The 20054-nt window shown below is 40.1% G+C and overlaps 2 protein-coding genes and 1 long non-coding RNA gene across 13 annotated transcripts in view; 2 read left to right on the top strand and 1 right to left on the bottom strand.

The window, feature by feature from the left end:
• Positions 1-8539, top strand: part of STK38L (serine/threonine kinase 38 like) — a 77531-nt gene extending 68992 nt beyond the window's left edge. The window contains exons 7-14 of the mRNA XM_057557056.1: positions 800-954; positions 1328-1430; positions 1612-1673; positions 3571-3688; positions 4121-4244; positions 5226-5321; positions 7308-7399; positions 7506-8539. Of these exons, the coding sequence (XP_057413039.1) occupies positions 800-954; positions 1328-1430; positions 1612-1673; positions 3571-3688; positions 4121-4244; positions 5226-5321; positions 7308-7399; positions 7506-7633 (878 nt within the window). The 3' untranslated portion in view covers positions 7634-8539. The remainder of the gene's footprint in view (positions 1-799; positions 955-1327; positions 1431-1611; positions 1674-3570; positions 3689-4120; positions 4245-5225; positions 5322-7307; positions 7400-7505) is intronic.
• Positions 8540-12320: 3781 nt separating this feature from the next.
• Positions 12321-16755, bottom strand: LOC103008521 (uncharacterized). Of its 3 annotated transcripts, none has more exons than XR_003622754.2 (5): positions 16609-16755; positions 16066-16198; positions 13512-13529; positions 12856-12946; positions 12321-12576 (listed from the first exon to the last, which is right to left on the bottom strand). It is a non-coding gene; the product is annotated as an uncharacterized LOC103008521 (long non-coding RNA). The 3 variants fall into 3 exon arrangements; XR_003622755.2 differs by having other exon boundaries at positions 12321-12528; XR_003622753.2 differs by having other exon boundaries at positions 12321-12523.
• Positions 16756-16832: 77 nt separating this feature from the next.
• Positions 16833-20054, top strand: part of BMAL2 (basic helix-loop-helix ARNT like 2) — a 102303-nt gene continuing 99081 nt past the window's right edge. For all 9 annotated transcript variants that reach the window (XR_009009703.1, XM_057556447.1, XM_057556441.1 and 6 more), the window contains exon 1: positions 16833-17088. Coding sequence is in view for 5 of the 9 variants with exons in the window: in XM_057556447.1 (XP_057412430.1) it covers positions 17058-17088 (31 nt within the window). In the remaining 4 variants the exon portion in view is untranslated. The remainder of the gene's footprint in view (positions 17089-20054) is intronic.

The raw sequence follows: 20054 nt of genomic DNA, 5'->3' as shown, positions 1-20054 counted from the left end.
AAACAAAGTAGAATAATAAAGCAAGCTGTGGAATTATGTACAGTTGATATTACTTATGTAATTTTTAAAAACATACAAAAGATGGTAAATTCATAGATTAATATATATGTATTTGAAAACATACTTCAAAAATAAGCTGGAAGAATGCACACCAAACCAAATCCATGATAATGGCTACTCAGCAAAAAGGGAAAGGGGAATAGAATGGGAATGGAGGACAAAGAATCTGCATGGTATTTTTTTTTTTTTTTTAAGACTTGAAGCATCATGAACAAATATCAACAATTGTCAGTTCTGAGTTGTAAATTCACCAGTGTTTATTCTTTGCCCCTTGTAAAAGAGCAAAATTTCTTGAAAACAAAAGAATGTCTAGAAGTGACCCTTTTGGTGGGATGATGACCTATTTTTGTTGGCCCAGAGAGTACTGAGTGTTTTTGAAACCTGAATTTGAAAGAATATATCCCATTTCCAGGTGTGCTTACACTGATTCATTCTCACATTTTGACATATTTTCCTCAGGCACTTATTCTGGATGTTGAGTGGTAGATATTACTTCTTTATCACCTCTGCTCTGATTTGATTTCACATACTTTCTACCTTAAAACCATTAAATGTCATGAAACTTTTCCTTATGCAGTGACACTTTTTTTATTGGGCCCTAGAGATGGTTGGAGGTACACTGGGTAGATCATAAAATGCAAAAATCAGGCATATGTTGTATATTGCAAAGAAATCTTTTATAAGGCATTCCCCTTTTTGAGGCATTTCTAACACATGGTACTTATTCTCATTTAATTAGGTGACATGATGACATTGCTAATGAAGAAAGATACTTTGACAGAAGAGGAAACACAGTTCTACATTTCAGAGACTGTTCTGGCAATAGATGCGATCCACCAGTTGGGTTTCATCCATCGGGATATTAAACCAGACAACCTTTTATTGGATGCCAAGGCATGTGAATAAAGTGAATTATTAGGTTGCTGATTATTTTATGAAGTAATAGAAGTGATTTTGTGATTGGAAATGGGCAACTGCAATTTATATTATTGCTAACCTACGTTATTTCATAGACTGATACGGTAGGAGAGAGCTGTGAAGTGAAATGACATCAAGGGAAAACTGGCTGTCTTTTTATCATCTTCCATTTTCTACTCCTTAAAATAATCATCATCAAATATTGATAATTTTACATTTCACCTGTATGAATTCTAAGCTAAGAATTTTTATGATTGCATTTAGAAGAGTTTTTAATGAGGCTTTTGTCTCTAAGTTAATAAAATCTATTGATTTTACTAGGTTTTGTCTTTCTTCTTTTTTTCCTTAGGGTCATGTAAAATTATCTGATTTTGGTTTGTGCACGGGATTAAAGAAGGCTCATAGGACTGAATTCTACAGAAATCTTACACACAACCCACCAAGTGACTTCTGTAAGTTTGATTTTTTGGGGGTTAAAGTAGTACAGCTGGTTTAATCCAGGACTGTTGAGAACTGAAGCTTCTCTCCTTCTTCTCACCCCTTAAACCAATGTATTTTCAATGGATATGTGTGAATTTGTTTTCTGGTAAGAGTTTTTCCCTCGTAATTACAATTCTGTCTTGTTGAAATTAGCATTCCAGAACATGAACTCAAAGAGGAAAGCAGAAACATGGAAGAAGAACAGGAGACAACTGGTGAGTTGAAGAAAGAATTTTGTGCCCTGGTCCTAAAATCTCATTTGGTATTTGCTTGGTAATTTGGAGCTTCACAATGATTAGTTCTTACTTCATAGCAATGATAGAGCTTGTTCTGGGATCATAGAGTTTTCTTAGTTTCTCTGTAACATCTCCCTGCCTGTAAAGGAAAATGCTGATTTTTACTTTATGATTTCACTTCAGAATATTTTATCAAGCATATCTATAATTAGTTAATCTGTCTGTTTACGAGTACTGGCATTTTCTATAAAACTCACCGAGATGAGTGTAAATTGTAGTAAATGCCGTGTGATATTCATGTTTCCATTTTCCCTACCTGTCCTGATGCAACAAATGTCAATCAGCATAAGTAAGGTTATTGTGTGCTTCTAAGAACTTTGTAGACAAAGTAAACAGAAAGTTTGGCATGTTAACAGTGTTACAATAAAATAGATAAAATAAAATTGGAAAGCAGACTTTACTGCAAATAAACTTAATGACTGCTTTAATGTGGAACAACACTGTCTGTTTTGAACCCCACACTATTTCTCCTCCATTACTCAGCAAATATTAGAATCATTTGCCCCTTTTCCTCTTTCCCTTTATCCTCTTAACTAGGTCCATGAACATTGTCAAGGTTAGGAATGTGCCTTTTGACTTTAATTTCCTAACTTCTTGTACAACGCCTGGTACATATGGACACTGTAAATATTTGTTAAATTCAACCAAGTGATGAAGAGAAACTCATTCAGCAGTCCCTCAGGAAGGTAAATAGACTGAAAGGCAAGAGTCTGATACCCTCTCAAAGCAAATAAAATGACCTTTGCATTATTGAGCTCATTCTCTCATTAGCCCAAGTAAACTTTTTGTGCTTGTAAAACATTTCGGTGTTTTTACAAGTTTTTTTAAATGTTTTGAGCTATGCATTAATGACAGAATCTTCCTTCTACTTTTAAATGTGTCACTTTTAGATCAGATTTTACAATTGAGAAAAGAATTGTAGTATTTCCTACTTTTAAAGGGAAAAATGAATACTGCCTAAAGCTATGATGGGAATTCTGTACCCCCTGATTACAGAATATTCACACTGATTACTCATGTGCAGGTTTTATTATTCTCGTGACCATCATCATGACTTACATCAGTGTTTCCCAGTGAAGAAACAGAGGGGACTGTTGGTATTTGGAGCAGGAAATTCCTTTAGAACCTGTATCCCCTGCCCACTATATGCCAATCATGTCTTCCCCCAGGTCATTGAAATGTCAAAATCTGCTGTCACACATTTTCCACATTTTCAGGTGGCCCTTAGAGTACTACCTGTAGTTGAAAATCATTGCCTTAAAGAAAGTTTTTGTAAGATTTTACATGAATTAAGAATGAAAAACTGCATTGCTTTCTAATGGATAAGAAGTGCCCTGGAAATGAGTTTATAATGAAAATACCTGACGTTTATATAGTAGGCTGTAGTTTACAAACACATTCCTTTGCTTGTTTCATCCTCGTATCCACTCTGTTAGGGCAGGTATTATTACTCCAATTTTATGTAAGCAGAAGCTGAGGCTCAGAAAGGTTGAATAACTTGCCTGAGAGCCCATTACTAGTGAGTGGGGAAGCCAGGCCTACTGGGCACAAGCTTTTTATTCTTTTTGGAATGGATTTAGGGCTAAATACATAAATAACGTTGTTGAGCTCTTTGGGGGACAGAAATCATGTCTTAAATAACATATTATCTGACTCAGTGCCTATCACCAAGCCTTATACATGATAAACATGCAAAACAAGTATTAAATGAAAAATTAACTTGTGTATATATTGGTTTTTCCAGTAGTGAGCCATACTTGGATCTTTAAAAAAAAAAACATTGAGAACATTGATTTGACAAGCTGTTCCTTTGCAGGCATATTCCACAGTGGGGACACCAGATTACATTGCTCCAGAAGTGTTCATGCAGACTGGGTACAACAAATTGTGTGACTGGTGGTCTTTGGGAGTAATTATGTATGAAATGCTAATAGGTATGTTTTATCATTCATTTATGTACATACCATATAAATTTCCTTGAGTGCCACTGATGAACATATTGTAGATATTATGGGCTGAAATATCTGAACTCTTTAAACTGATTTCTGACATCCGCCAATGTTAAATACACACTGATAAATATCAGTGAGCTCTCCAGGGATCCTCTGTCAGGAAGGGGGCATTTAACTGGAACTCCCATGTATCAAAATTGTGTCTGCATGGCCTTTTAGGTAGAAGAGGGGCAATGCTTTAAATCCTTTATTTTATTGACTTTATTAGCAATTTTATTATAAATGGCTGAATGGTGGTATTTTTTATTGTTAAGCGGAGCACCCAGGGCTATTTTGTTTCTTGTGACACACATATAATAGGTGTAGCATATTTGATCATAAAAGCTCATGAAACTTGTTTTCTCTGATACGTAGGATATCCACCTTTCTGCTCTGAAACACCTCAAGAAACATATAGGAAAGTGATGAACTGGAAAGAAACTCTGGTATTTCCTCCAGAGGTGCCTATATCTGAAAAAGCCAAGGACTTAATTCTTAGGTTAGTAGTTAAATCCCTAGAAGAGTTTGTGGTATCTTAAAACTTCACAGGGACCTAAAAGACTAAATTGCCTATTTCAGCTTTGTGGGAGGAAAAAGACTATCACTGATCTATACAGTCAAAGGCATCAGTAAAGAAAAGGTGTTTTTTAAAAATGCAGACTCTTAAAAGGAATTATGCAGGAAAAAAAGTCAGAGTTAAGAAGAGGGAAGGGGCCTTGTATTATTTCAGAGGTCACTCCTGTTAAAATACAATGACCTTATCCCTATCCCCTCAAGAGAAAGGGAAAATAAATTCTTAGTAGCAGTTCATATCACAAAAGTCTCTATATGAAACCTTTTCTAAGCACAAGATTCCATTCTGTTTCTCAACTAAGATGAAGTGTTTAGGCTCTGTTGTAAATGGCTGGAAGGAATATAAATTGGGCAACCCATGGGAACAGCCAGTTGGCAGCATATTATACAAAATCTTCAACTGTCTATGACCTTTGACCCAGCAATTCTACTTCTAGGAATTTCGCATATGCAGATAATCAGATGTGTGTAAAGATTTAGGTACAGTATGTTATCTTGACATTGTTTTTAGTAATGAAAAATTGAAAACCTTCTAAATGTTCAACAATAGTGAACTGGCTAAATTGTAGTGTTTCCATGTGTAAATTTTAGAAAATGAAGTTACAGAAAAATATTTAATGACTTTGAGAAATGTTCTAAGTGAAAAAAATAGTCCTAAAATGGTAACTACTTAGCAACACAATATTTTAAAAATTATATTAAAAGACTAGAAGGAAATGGCTTCAGTGTTTATAGTAGTTATGTCTGAGTAGTGCAATTATAGATGTTTTCTATTTTTTTCCCCACATCTCCCACAATAGAGTTAACTTCAGTAAACAGAAAAGAAAGATGAAATGTTTGAAATCATGCAAATAGACTACTTTAGATGTAATCTGCATCTGATAATTTCTCTGTTTCCATTTTCCAGGTTTTGTATTGATTCTGAAAATAGAATTGGGAATAGTGGAGTAGAAGAAATAAAAAGTCACCCTTTTTTTGAAGGTGTAGATTGGGGTCACATCAGGTATGTTTATAGGCTTTGAGTAGGAGAGGTCTGAGTAAAAACTCTTTTACTAGATTTGGTGATTAATTTTTCTTTGATTCTGCTAGATTAAATACAAGAAGTAGCATTGTGATAATGTGATAAATCAGTGTTCTCTGGATTATATAAATGAGTGAGACTATAGTGGCTACAGCTAAATGACTCATTTTATCTAATGTCCACTTCAAGGAAAAAGCACATATTGTGCCCCTGTTTGTTTAGATTTTGATATTCAGAGTTACATGACGAAGACTGTTTGCACAACAAAGATATAATTACACTTGACTCTATAACCCCTCATTTTTGTCCTCTAATTAATATACCATACTGTGTCTCCTTCGTTAATTTGTAAGACTATACAGTCCCTCTTTTAAACATTGTGGGAAAAGTTAAATAATGCAAGTAACTTTTAAGCATTTGCTTACAGCTGTTCGTTGTGAGCACTGGCCTTTATTCAGTCTGTGGCCAAACCACCTTCAGTGGCTCTGGTCTATTCCTCAGACAGCAACAGTTTAGAAACAAGTCTGATCGTGCTGTTTTCTTCCTTCTCTTTGCACTTAGAATAAAACTAAGGATCCTTAACTGCTTTTCAGGATCGTAGGACGTGGCTCTTGCCTCATCTGTACAAGCTGCATCTTGTATGGTCTTTCCCACTTCTCCCACCCCAGGGTTTTGTCATTTGCTCGTCATTCTGGTGAAAATGCTCTTCACCTCCCTGCCCCTGCCCTTGCCCTGCCTAGCCAGACCCTTTTCACTTTCAAGACAGCCTATGTGTCCCTTCACTGGAGATCTTCACTGGAGCTTCTATGATATGCTAGGCACTCTACCTGATTATAGCCAATTTGGGGGGATCATTTATTGTATGTCCAGCACTGTTCTAAGTGCTTTATGTGCATTTCTTATCTTATCCTCATAATAAACCTGTCACAGAGAAGTAATCTGCCTGCAGTGCCTCAGCTAGTGAATGATCTAGCTAGAACTGCTAACTAGAACTAGACCCAGGCAGTTTGATTCTAGAGTCCTGACTCTGACCTGCTACACTGTACTATACTGTCTATACATCATCTCATTGAGCAGAACTGTGCTTCTGCCGGTTACAGTTGGAAGGATGCTTAGAGACTACCAGTCCAGTCTCCTGGTTTTATGTTAGGGAACAGTCGCAGTACCTACGGTCATCCTGCTAAGTAATGACAAGGGATTAGATCTCAGGGCACCAGGGTCTATGCTTCTTTACACTCAACTAATGTACATTTATTAAGTTAGTACATTAAGTATAAATAGGTTAGAATAATTCTGGGGAAAATATATACATGCTCTTACATAATTTTGTAAACTTATCACCTAATAGATCCAATAAGTACTTGTTAAAAAAATAGAAGCAATAAAAATTGATAAATTCTTTTAACTATTTTTAGCATGATAAGAAGGCATTTTCATGACTTAGTATTTTTTTAACCTAATGTCCCTGATTCCCTTAACATTTATATGACTGAGAAGTTTTTGGATTCAGATTTCATCACAAATGTGTAGTCCCTTCACTCTTCGAGCCCCTTATTTTCCTAAATGACTTGATTTACGGATCCTCTACTAGAAGAATTCTATTCCTGAATTAATTAGGTAGGATCCAGTCCCCACGATATCTAGGGTACTTTATATAATGATAAAGTTCTTTAAATAAAATCTTTTCTGCTTTCCCTTTCATTAACTCTTATTTTTCCTCTTTAAAAAGACAGTATGAGAAAGTCTTGGTACAAAGAAATAAAAATTCCAAGTAAATGATAATATTTTAATAAAAAAATTATACTCATCTATGAAATCCACTTAACTACAGGTATTTTCAAATCCATAATAAATTTCCTTGGCCCTTCTAATATCTGTAGAACAGCATGCAGAATTTGCAGGCAGGATTATGTTTTGGAAAACTGAATTCAAGAAAACTTACCATGGTTACTCAATACCTTTTTATAGGGAAAGGCCAGCAGCAATCCCTATAGAAATCAAAAGCATTGATGATACATCAAATTTTGATGACTTTCCTGAATCTGATATTTTACAACCAGGTAGGACAATCTACAACACAATTAACACTAGTAAAAGTCTCTGAAGATGATGACATTTTCATTAATGAAATTCCTTTGCTCTTTGTTAATTTTTCTATCTTTCTAGTGCCAAACACCACAGAACCGGACTACAAATCCAAAGACTGGGTTTTCCTCAATTATACCTATAAGCGGTTTGAAGGGTTGACTCAGCGTGGCTCTATCCCCACCTACATGAAAGCTGGGAAATTATGAATGAAGATCCCATTCGCTCACAACCAAGAGAACTCAGGTAGCTGCATCACCAGGCTTGCTTGGCGTAGACAACAGTACACTGAAATACTCCCGAAGATGGTGGTGCTTCTGACTACAAGAGGAAATTCTACAGGATTAGGATTTCTAAGACTACTACAGGAATTGGTTGGCAGTGCCAGCTGGCTTTTTTTTTTAATATTTTATTATTTTTGTTAACTTTATTATATGAAGGTACTGGAATAAAAGAAATGTACATCCCTTTCTAACTGCACTGCCTACATGCGTATTAAGGTCCATTCTGCCTGTGTGTGCTGTGGCTTTGTACTGTAACACCTCTAATCAATTCAGGAGCAACATATGTCATTTAAAGCAACATAGGCTAACCTGTAGGTAACACTGCAGTATTGCTGTTTTACTGCAAACCTTATGGGTCTAGATAATCAATAAAAGCCATTAGAACACTTGCCCTATTGGTTTGGACATGTATAGAATATATATGAAGACAATTTCTGTAATGGTTTTAAGACATTTTAAAAAGGAAATACACTGGTTATGTAAAAAATAGAATTTATCATCACGTTATTGCACAAACTCCACAGTAGGGAGTGACAAGTTTATAATAAGGAGGAAGTTTTAACACCTTCACTCAAGCACTCCACTAATATATTTACTTTGCATTCAGAAATACTGATGACCTTTATATACGTAGTCTGTATACTCATAGGGAGATGTACTGTATTATATAAAATGTAAAGTTGCTTTTCTTGTGACAAGAGGACTTCTTTTTTAACAAGAGGACATGGCATTATTTTAATTTGATTATGGTGAGTTGAATTTAAGAAATGACCATGAGGGCTGCTTGTAGAGAACTAGTGTATTTTTATTAAACTATTTTTTTAAACGTCAGACTTCTGATCATGTAAATGGACTTGTAGAGAACAAAGAGCTATTTACTTTGGTTTTCTAGAAAGTTGTTACATATCATGGCTGGTTAACTTTTATTTCTTTTGATGAAAATTTTTCCTTTGATAGTACTTGTATTATTGTGCCATTATCTTCTTACACTCCAAATGTACCAAAGATCCTGAACAGAGTGGATGTTCACAGCTGAGGAGGATTTTACTGTCCTGTGGGAATGCTGTCTTCAGATCTTTGATAGAGGCCAGCTCATTCAAGGGCAATATTGTTCATGTTTAGCTACATCACTGTGGCTAATGTAAATGGAATTAAGGAAGTAAATGAAGGCCGGGGGGTTGTGATTAGAGAATAGGGGTGATGATGTCAGCAGCAAATTCTCTGGGTATTTCCCTAAGAATGGAATAGTCTTTTCTAGCTCAACATTTTAATTTTAAAATGACTCTCTGAGGTTTTGGTTTCATCAGTAGTAGTGGAGAAGTAATACTTTATCAAAGAATGGCCTAATGTTTGTCTTAACTGTTAACTGGTGGAATTTTTTTAGATACAACAGTTATCACTATTACAAATGATCTGTGATCAGAATCTAAAATGATAATTTATTTGTACGGATGTTCTTAGTGGGGAAGAATTGCATAGGATCATTATGCAAATCTACAAAAGATTTTATAAATATTGCTGCTTGCTGGGGAGCTCCATTAAAGGTCATTCTAGGTTTTTTTCCTGCCCTGTTCTCCCCTTCCCTTCCTCCCCATTCCTTCCCTTCCTTCCCTTTCCCTCACCCCATTCTTTCCTAGTATTTGTTTGATACTTATTATGTGTTCATCTAATAGTTCATCTCCATTTTTCTTATTTGGATCATCTCTCATCTAGGAGAGAGAACTATTAAAATCCTGGGGTTATCTCAATTTGACTAACTCTGGTTTTCCTAATTATAACTGCCTCTAATTTTAAAAAATCTTTAACTTATGTTTAGTTTTATGAGATTTTTCTCAACCCCCCCCCCCCATTTTAAAAAAGGATGTTTTGCTAGTGTGATAGTGAATGGGTAAGATATGAGGAAATTGCAACATTCTCTGGCTCTAATATGGTAACTCTTCTAGTATAAAAAAATTCATTAATTCAAGTTAGAGAGAGAGATTGATATAAAGGAGCTGAGTTTACCTTTTAATTGAATAAGAATAGAGCATTTTAGTTTCCATCTCCTTCATTCTTATTAATAGGAAGAACTTGGGAATAGTTATGGTTTCTTGGCAGTGGAAGGGCAGTTAGGGAAAATTTACTTTGTTTAGAGTCTCATTTTTCCCTGGAGTTAATAGAGTGATTCATAATCTTTGGGGTTTCCTCCTCATCAAAAGCATTTCTTAAGTGCCTATCTAAAAGCAATTAAAGACTGTGTCTGCCCTTTGGAAGCTAAGAATTTGATTCATGATGCAAATTAGCTAGATGATTTGCGAAGTACCCTTGAGATTGAATTTTCTCTATTATATACTTCCCATATTTCAGGTGAACCATTTAATTTAAATGACAAAACCCTATCTAATCAACTGAGCATAATGACATTTTCTTTAAATTAGACTCTATTTTGAATTAAAGAGTTTTGTTATAAACTGTGTGTTCTTGGTTTTTCTAAGTACATAGAAAGCTTGTATAATTCAGATTTATTGATTTCCTGATTTAATGTAGACTTTGACTTTTTTATTAAAAAAACCTTTGTATTAAAGCAAGTTATGTTATTTTTCTTTTATGCTTTTCTTATTAACATAGCTTTAAATCTTTAAATTTATTGAAGCATAGTGCAATCTGAGAATAGGGAATTTCTTATAAGTCAGCCTCTTCTGAATGGAATATATATATGATTTAATAAGCTATTAGTTGAATGGAAAATAAGTGTGGAATATTCAAAACTTTCTTTGGTTGCTAAGGCTCAAGATAGGATTTCACTTATTTCTATAATAACATACTTTTTCTGTTTTTTTAAACACCTGTTATCTTTGTGTAAATCTGTAAATCTCAAAATATTTTTAAGTACATTTATTTTTGGTGCTTTATTGTAGAAAACCTTTAGACTGTCAACCCATCCGTATCTACTGGTAGGAGAAACAGCTATCCATCTATCAATGATCTACAAATAAACGAACTGAGATTTTAATCAGTAGAGAGGTCCCTGCCTACCAAACACACTCTCTCTTTGAATTGCTAAGACTGAGAACATTCAAAACAACCGTTTTGCTACAACCATGATTATTTCCTCTTGTCTTTATTTAAATTTTATTTTCTCTATAGAAGTGCACTTATTTCTGGAAACTTTTAATGAAACAAACACTTAGAACAAATATAAGTACAAGACACTTAGGACTACTAGAGATATTTTAGATTTTTATGAAAAAAAATGAGGGAGATATTGCTGCTTTAAAAAGGTCTGAAATAATAAAAATAGATCTTAGTTATTTTTTTTAAAGCAATATAAATTATTCAGTTGTCTGGAAAAATAATCACCAGGCTATCGAGTTCTGTCTTCAGTTACTGAGTTTCAAAGAAATGTTTTGGTGGCATGAGGCCTTTTTCCTTGAAGGTAAGAAAAGAATAAAAACTATGTTTATAATATTTCTGCTGGTGAGGTTTTTTTGGTTATATTTTCAAGTTTTGAGATAGGTGTTATCCAAAACTCAAGAAAGACTATTTTGTAAATGTATCTAACTTTTACACTTAAAGATTACATCAAGAACAAAATAAATATTTTAAGTTTCAATTGTGTTTAAACAGTTAAGATAGTTGTACAGGTTTATATTACAGCTACCCCACCCACTAGGCCAAAACCAATTGGCAGGCAGAAGTGAAATCTAAAATGCCTCAAAATTAAATTGAAAATGCCTCAAAATAGTATGGAAACGAGTGATATAAGTGCCCCAGGTAGCCAGGTACCACCACATCTGTCCCGTGGGAGACACTGCTCATCGATCATGATACTCTTTCTGCTGAGCCCAGAGGGAGCCAATCAGAATCCTGTTCATCCTAGTTGTGCTCCCAGCTGTTCCCTGACTGACATTGTTTCAGTAATGCTGTTGCTAAGACAAAACGGTGAAAACATTGAGTGGCAAAATTTGGACGCTGGAGCAAACTTGGACTCCTCTCTACATTTACCTTCTTTCAAAAGCATCTTGTGATTAAAAGAACTTACATTGGTGTACAAAATGCTCTCTCACCTTATTTATTTTGGTTTTTACTATTAATCTGTGAAATAAAATAATTACTATCATTTTACAGATGATGAACATGAAGCTGAGTGTGACTTACCCAAACAGGTAATAAATTGCTCTTGGATCAAGGCCAGTCTGCTCCCAAATCACAGAGCACGCTTCACTGCAAATTACCTCGTATGCTTCTAGACCTCAGAAAAACACATGGGAAGCAAGTGACAGAGTTGTCACTTTGGGTGCTTTTGACTGCAAGTGCCAGAAGATGAAAGTAAAAATGGTTTCAACAGTAAGGAAAATGAGTATCGTGTAAAACTAAGACACAATATAGGGACCTTCCAGAGTAAATTTAGCATCTCAAAAACATCACCAAGAATATGAGTTCTTTTCATTTTTCTACTTTGTCATCCTCATTGTGTTGGATGTCCTTGGTCTTATCTTCTTAGAGGGGCTAGATGGCCACAGGGAGCCAAAGCATCAAATCCTCACACAACAAGTCTTGAAAAAAACTACTGATTGTTCATCCTCTTTTTTTTTTCTTTTAAATTAATTTATTTATTTTTGGCTGTGTTGGGTCTTCGTTTCTGTGCGAGGGCTTTCTCTAGTTGAGGCAGGCGGGGGCCACTCTTCATCGCGATGCGCGGGCCTCTCACCATCGCGGCCTCTCTTGTTGCGGGGCACAGGCTCCAGACGCGCAGGCTCAGTCGTTGTGGCCCACGGGCCCAGTTGCCCCGCGGCATGTGGGATCCTCCCAGACCAGGGCCCGAACCCGCATCCCCTGCACTGGCAGGCAGACTCTCAACCGCTGCGCCACCAGGGAAGCCCTATCCTCTTTTTAAGAGCAAGGAAAATCTTTTCCAGAAGCATTCTAAGCAAAGTACCCCCCCCCACACACACACACACATTTTGTTGGCCATAATTATGTCATCCATCCACTCCTACAACAGTACCTGGCCTGGTGACTGACTTAAAACTAATCGGGATTCACATCCCTGGTGCCAGAGTAAGGCTCCCCTAAAGCACAGGGCTACGGGATGCCAGACCCAAACTGGAGTTCACCCCCCGGGTACTCAAGAGGGTGCCACACAGGTTTACAGCAATGGTTCCTACCTGAAGTCACTGCATCTGGATTTCGTTGCTGGTTCTGCCACTGCCTACATATAAACCGAAGGCTGGTCCATTAACGTCTTTCTTGACCCATCTAAAATAGGAATACTGAATACCACTGTGCTAGACCATGGCTCAGCTACTGGGACCCCAGGTTTCTTGCCCTTCAGAGAACCAGGAGTACGGGTGGGTCTCTGGACATCATTCAAACAATGGATGTTTGGCCCAGTGATCAGGGCTTGGTCTTTTTAGTGCTATTGCCATCCCTGCCAGCTGCTATTCATCTCCTCATTGGTCCATCTCCCCCAAAGCTGTTGTATCAGTATTAGGGATCCTCACCAACTTACTTCCCTTCAAGATCCAGCCAAGGGTAGGCCTAATCACTGTGTTGGTTCAACTGCTTTGTCTAACTTGAGAAGATGGGCTTTGATGAATAGAAATCAAGACATTTCTCAGGAGACTGTGCTAACCATTACAAAGTTATCTCTGAACTTCCATTCCTTATCAAACCCTTAAACGTAGGCTGACTTTTAAGTCTGTCAAAGGGAGAAATCCATAACAGGAAAGGGAAATTGTCCTTTGCCTTTCCTGTCCTCTTGGGTAAGACAGTTCTGTACAATATGGGGAGGACTGAGGTGGACCTGGGGCACCATACTTACTGTAAGAGTGTCCAAAACCTGCAGAAGTAAAAATTAGTTCAGCTTTTGACACATACATACACAAATACATAATCTCTAAGGGAAAAATCCATATATAAAGAGATGTCCGCACAACTATTCCCTCTTGTCCTAAGTTTTGTTCTCCCTGTATTTTTCTAGAAAGTTTAGTTTATTACTACTTCTGTCCTCTGGCTTTTGTAGAAATACACAGCTTATCCCTTGCGACAACCTAGCCTTAAGAAAATTCATTTTTGACAAGTTGAAGCAATATTTCCTGAAGTAAAGTGCTCAGAGCAACTATTTCAAAATCAACTAGGGTGCGTATTCGAAATAAGGATTTAGTGTGTCTCACCCCAGACCTACTGAATCAGAGTTTCTGGGGTGGGTCTGAACTTCTGCACTGTCTCAATCCAACTTGGGGAACTACTGAGCTAAAGGAAAAAGGGCACTGGTTGGACTTTTCTAAAGTGAAATAATACCTGCCTCATCGATGGTTGTGAGAACATCTATATGAAGTAACGGATGCCCAGTAGGTGACGTAGAGCAGTCAGCCCTTACAGTCATGCCTGGCACAGTGTAGGTGCTCTATAAGCATTTGTGAACAAATGAGTTAATAAATAACTGCATTTTGTGGGCGGCCCTTCTTTCCCTCAAGGCCAATCTCAAAATGTTTTCACTTATAATAAAAACATAAATTAACTCCAAAAGCATTGAAAAGGAATGTTATCTCTTGCTAAAGTTGTTGTTTTCCAGGGAAATAATGTAAGAAAGTTTGCATTACACAGTGAAGCTCCCTAAATACCCTTTAAAAAAATCTTTCTCAGATTTCCCTCCCTGTGGCAGCTGCCACCACCTCTTTTCCTCTCTCTCATGAGCGTACCCTCCTGCAATTACCTTCTCTGCTTCTCCCCTCCACAGGCCAAGCCCAAGCCAATCTTTCCCATTCCAGAAGCCCACTAGAGGCCCATCTATCCCTCTAAGCACATTTGGCACCCCTGTTTCTCCTAACTGCACTCCCTCTCATCAACCTGCTCAGCAAATCCAAGAATCTTCCCCAGTATTCACCCTCCATAGAATGCCGGGGGTGGGGGAGTGATGGGGAAGAAAGGGTAGTTTTAAATATTATTAATTTATTTCCTCAGTCACTTGGGAGCTCATTAATGGGTAGTTATTTACTTTTATGCATCACTGGAAATGGTGTCTTCAATTTAACTACACTCTGAAGCAGGTGGATTTGTTTTTTGTCCTGGACCAACTGAAATATCTAAGTGAACTTAAAGGGTCCCCCAAACTAAATTACATTGTTACAATCCCAGCAGGAGGCTGACCAGAATAGGAATTTACAGTGTGTGAGACAGTGGTTCCTAATGCCAGTCTTGTTCTTGCCTGACTACTTGGCAGCGAAGTAAATTACTGAACAAACTTAAGTTCCTCCTAGGATTAGCAATAATTCCTAAAGAGCAAACCTATTCCTGGGCTTTTGGCAAGGAAACCACATTGACCAGAAGAAACTATACCATGCACTCTACAAGTTATGTTCCAAATCACTTTTCTTACATTTTGCCCGAGGAGAAAATATAAGAAGACCAATAGTTGGAAATGAGAGATGAATTTCCTATCCATCTGTCAAGATATTGTGTGACTATTTCTGCCTTATCCTAGGAGGTATAATATAACCACTCCTGAAAAAAAAAAAAAAAATCATGGCTTAGAATGTAGAGCTCCAGAGCATAAGGAAAAACTAGAAAGTAGAATTTAAACTTGAACAGTTGGGGGAACACACGTTAAACTATGAGAATGATTTGGCCCAAGGAATCCGGTGGGTCTGTTCCCCTTGTGTGTTATACTTCCTGCTATCATGTTTAGGTTCTGGATTCTTTTCTCTCGCTCTCAGGCTTTTGGTGGAAGTGAATCATCATTTATAAGAAATGAGGACTGCACTGATTCACTGGCAAGCTTATAATGCCACTATGAACTTCTAAGGAGATCTGACTTTTACCATCTGGCTTCTACCATCTACTGAGTGATCCTGGCCAAAATACTCATTTCTGAACCTCTGTTTGCCTACTGAGAAGACAAGAATTATTGGTGTTCAACCACCTCACAAAGGTTGTTGTGAGGCTCACATGAGATGATAAAGGTTTGTAAGCAAGAGTGTATACATAGTCTGTACTGTACATTTTAACCAGGATCCTAGCAATTCCACTTCACCATTGAGGTGGCATTGAACATGTGTGGGTCTAAGAATGTCCCCTTAGCCTCCCAATCTTGGTAAACCACCTCAAAACAGTGTACACTTGTCTGGAAAGCCAGGGTTTGAACACGTTCGGGGAAACCTAGGCCAGATTTCAAGAGTATCTGCCAGGCTCTGTGTGGAATTTTTCTTTCTGAGCTTACAACATACGTTGGTGTCGGTGGATATCGGATAGAGTTCCAAATCAAGGCCAGGGCTGGGATGTTTCAAGAATGGTTTTGATTAGGGATGTGTCTCGGTGTGTGTTACTGAGAGCAGCTTCTCCTTTCACCTCCAGCAGGATAAAGTCCCCGTGCCCACCTTAAGCGCAACAGTTTCTCCGGGTCTTGCCTATTTCCGTCGGGAACACGCGTCCAACGCCCCCGCCAGGTTCGGTCCTAAGTAGCCCTCAGGACACAAAAAGCAGCTAGTTTCTACGCTGTAATGAAGAGTCCTGGTAGGAAGATTAATAGATTTAGCCTGGTTGATGCAAAGCTTTGGTGTTTTCTCTGCTGTTCCTTTTCTCCACTACCTCTACTAGACAAACTGACCAAGTAACCCTAGGGTCCCTTGGGCGGGGAGCGAACCAGCGTATTCGGCATATGATGAGGGGCTGTCAAGTGATCCGCAAAGGATCTTGCTTCTGGATTCACCCAACAACCTTTGCAGGATCCCAAAGGGCTTCCTCGGTGACCCCTCTCTGTCATCGTACCCTCGTCTCTGCCAGCTAAGCCCTTCCACGGCAGAAAAGAGAAGGGGCCGGAGAAGTCCCCCTTCCAGCTCCCACCGGAACCCCCTCCCACGCACCCCTACGCCCCCGGCCCCGTAACCCCCGCCATGCAATCATCTGCATCCATCCTTTACCTTTTCCCCCCAAGCGAAACAACTCCAACCTCCGGAACTGGCAGACAACTGATCTGAAAGTGATCGGGGAAACCTGTTTTAAACAGGCAGGTTTCCAGAAAGCCTCAAGGGGCTTTGTCGCGAGCCTCTACGCACTTTGCCTCCGGCCGCAGGGGTCGGCGGGGCGAGGCGGGGCCGCCGTGGCTCCGCCCTGCGCGCCGTCCCTTTCTCCCGCCCCCGGTCCGGCGGCGGCCAGACCTCGCGGGCGGGCGATTTCCTGCTGCACGTTCCGCGGCCTCCGCTGGTCGCGCGCCCAGGGGCTGCAGTGGCGGCCGCCGCCGCACCGGGCAGAGCCCCGCGTGTGCCCGCGCGCTCACCCCGGGACCGCCGCCTGGGCCGGCGCAGGGCGAGCCCGGGGCTCTCCATGCTGCCGGCCCCGGGGCTGCGGAGCCGGCCGGGTGGCTCCTGCGATGGCGACGGAAGAGGAGGAGGCGGCGAGAGGTGAGGCTGCGGGCGCGTGGCTCCAGCTGCGGGAGCGACGCCCGATGCGCCAGGGGCGCCCGGGACGGGCTGGGGGGCGAGCGGCCGGCACGGCGACGCCAGGTGGGCGCACTTTGCTGGGGGGCTGTCCTCCGGCCCGGCATCACCTGCTCCGGGGCCAAGGTCGTCCCTTGCGGTACAGGTGCGGGGAGGCGCCCCGCGCATCCTCCCCGAGAGCGGGAGGCGGGGAGTGACGCCCGCGATCGCCGCCGGCTTTCGGACTGCCAGCAGCCCAGTTTCTTGGCCCCGGGCCGGACGTGTCGGCGAAGGTGAGCTGGCGAGGGGACCATCCACCCTGTGATGGCGAGCAGCCTGCCCCCGCCCACCCGTCTGCAGGGACTGCTGTGCGGACTTCTTAGATTTCCAGTGTATAAACCAGTTGCCAGCAGCCATTAAAGGAGCTCGGGCTCTGCGAGCCCATCCCCTCTGAACTGGAAATACTCACTTCTGTTCCCTTCTTCAAAACCTGCCCAGCGGCAGGCGAGCGCGGGGAGGCAGGGCTCCCCGCACTTCTTACTCTCGAAAACCACAGATTGCACCGCAACAGCTCTCTGTCAGCGAGAGGCGGCTCTTGTGCCACTACAGCTTTAGGAAAGCCATCAGTGGAATTGGTGTGTTTCGTTTTATATTTCTTTGGAGTTTTTGTGACTTGAGCTGGAAGCGTTGCTACGTCTTTTTCCTTTCTCTGGTATTCACTGGCGGTCTTTTCCGTATGACTACTCGTAATTATGGGCTGATCATAAAATATTTGTTACTTAAGACAAACAGGAGGCAGTAAAAAAGAACATAGAAATAACTAAAGGAAGACTGGCAGAGAGAAGTTCAGGGAAGCAGTTTATTAAATCTCCACTTTCCTTTTGGAATATTGTGATGAGTTTAGATTCTTCTCTGAAATACAGCATCATGAGAAGAGGTGCTTTTGAAAAATCTAATACAGTTATGGGGATTTGGATCATGGGGAGATTTCTAAAATTCTGTCATGTGAATATTTAAGTCTTTCTGGACGATATGAAGATGTGAGTAAGCACTGGTTTGAAAAGAGAAGGCAGTATGCATCGTTTTAAGCTCAGACATCCTCTCTGCTCTGGCTGTGACTGAACTCTGCCCTTTACTCTGTCACCTGGGTTAAGTTATTGCTATTTAGCCTTAGTTTCTTCATCTGTAAAATGGGGATAATTATAGTATCTGTCTTATAGGATTGTGACAATTAAATGAGATATGAATATATTTAAATACCTGTAAAGTGCTTAGCTCAGTTCTTGGGAAATAGTAAGTATGCCGTAAATATTAGCTTAATATAGTTATTAATTTACAGCTTCAATTTGCTTTGTGAAAGTAATGAATCTCGTTTAGTCTGTTAAGAAAGTGTTGTTGCACACAAGCTAAAATTGGCCAAATTGAAAGAATATTTGGGCTTTTCTGAAAAAAAGAGATGTGAAAATATACCTACCAATTCAAAACAGGGCTTTCACCAGGTAAGTCTTATGACAAGTATTTGGACAAAGTTTACTGATATTTAGCTGAATACCAGATGTTAACTTGGGAGTGATCAACACTAATCTTTCTTAGGTAAGAGGAGCAAAGTTTCCATGGGGGCCGGGAGGGCCAGCATTTATTGAGTTCCTATTATGTACCAGGCATTTCATGAGGGAGACCTTCCGTGGCCTCACAGCAGCCCTGTGATGTAGGAGATATTATCTCCCTTTCACAGATGAGGTGAGAAAACTGAGGCTGTAGCCAGAAATTGACAAGCCTGAAGTTAAAATCTGTGACTCCTGCCTGGGCTGCTCCCCTTTCTTTCCTATCTGGCTGGATGGTTAATGAGCAGTGTGCTCACTCCCAGACTCCCTCTTTTTTTTTTTTTTTTAATTAATTAATTAATTTATTTATTTATTTATTTTTGGTTGTGTTGGGTCTTCGTTTCTGTGCGAGGGCTTTCTCCAGTTGCGGCAAGTGGGGGTCACTCTTCATCGCGGTGCGCGGGCCTCTCACTATCGTGGCCTCTCCCGGAGCGGAGCACAGGCTCCAGACGCGCAGGCTCAGTAGTTGTGGCTCACGGGCCCAGTTGCTCCGCGGCATGTGGGATCTTCCCAGACCAGGGCTCGAACCCGTGTCCCCTGCATTGGCAGGCAGATTCTCAACCACTGCGCCACCAGGGAAGCCCCCAGACTCCCTCTTTATCTAAAGAGGGAGGAAAAAATATTGTTACAAGTTCTCCCATTCCTGGAGGAAAAAACTAAAACAAAACAGAATTCTCTATGTCACAATCCAGGGCCATGGTTTTTTTTCCCTGGCACAAAATCCCTGCAGATTCCTTTTTCCTAGGCAATTTGACATGAAGGCCCTCACGGTAAAATAAAAATCTGGGAATTCCCTGGAGGTCTGGTGGTTAGGGCTCTGCCCTTCCCCTGCAGGGGCCACGGGTTCAATCCCTGGTTAGGGAACTAAGATCCTGCATGCTGTGCAGCGGGACCAAAAAAAAAAAAAAAAAACATCTAAGACTGGTGTATGGAGAAACCTCCCCATGGTTTGGTTCCACTGCTAAAAAAACTGGGGGTCTGGTTTTGAAGATGGCCACCAAAAATCAGCTGGTACGTAATTGCCTGCTCACTTGTTTTTGACAGGCTTATGGTAAACACCAAGATTAAGCAAGCTGTCAAGTGCCTGGGCGTCCTCCTGGTAACTGATTCCAGAATCCTTGGAGTTAGGAAGCGGGCAATCTTGGGGGAGCAGCACATTTCTCACGACTGACTGCCGGACTTGCTCTTCGGTCTAGGCATCTGAGGGGCGGCTTTCTCACCTTCCCTTCCCTCCACCCCCATCTCTTACTGTCCCATGTTCTCACCTGTGATGTTATCAGACCCAGCTCTTTTGAGGTGTAGTTATAGTGGCTTAAGTTCATTTTTGTGCACTTCTGCAGTTATAGT

This window comes from Balaenoptera acutorostrata, chromosome 11, assembly GCF_949987535.1.
Source record: "Balaenoptera acutorostrata chromosome 11, mBalAcu1.1, whole genome shotgun sequence".
Classification (NCBI taxonomy): domain Eukaryota; kingdom Metazoa; phylum Chordata; class Mammalia; order Artiodactyla; family Balaenopteridae; genus Balaenoptera; species Balaenoptera acutorostrata.
The sequence above is the reverse complement of the archived record's forward strand: the minus strand, read 5'-3'. Positions and strand labels throughout refer to the sequence as shown.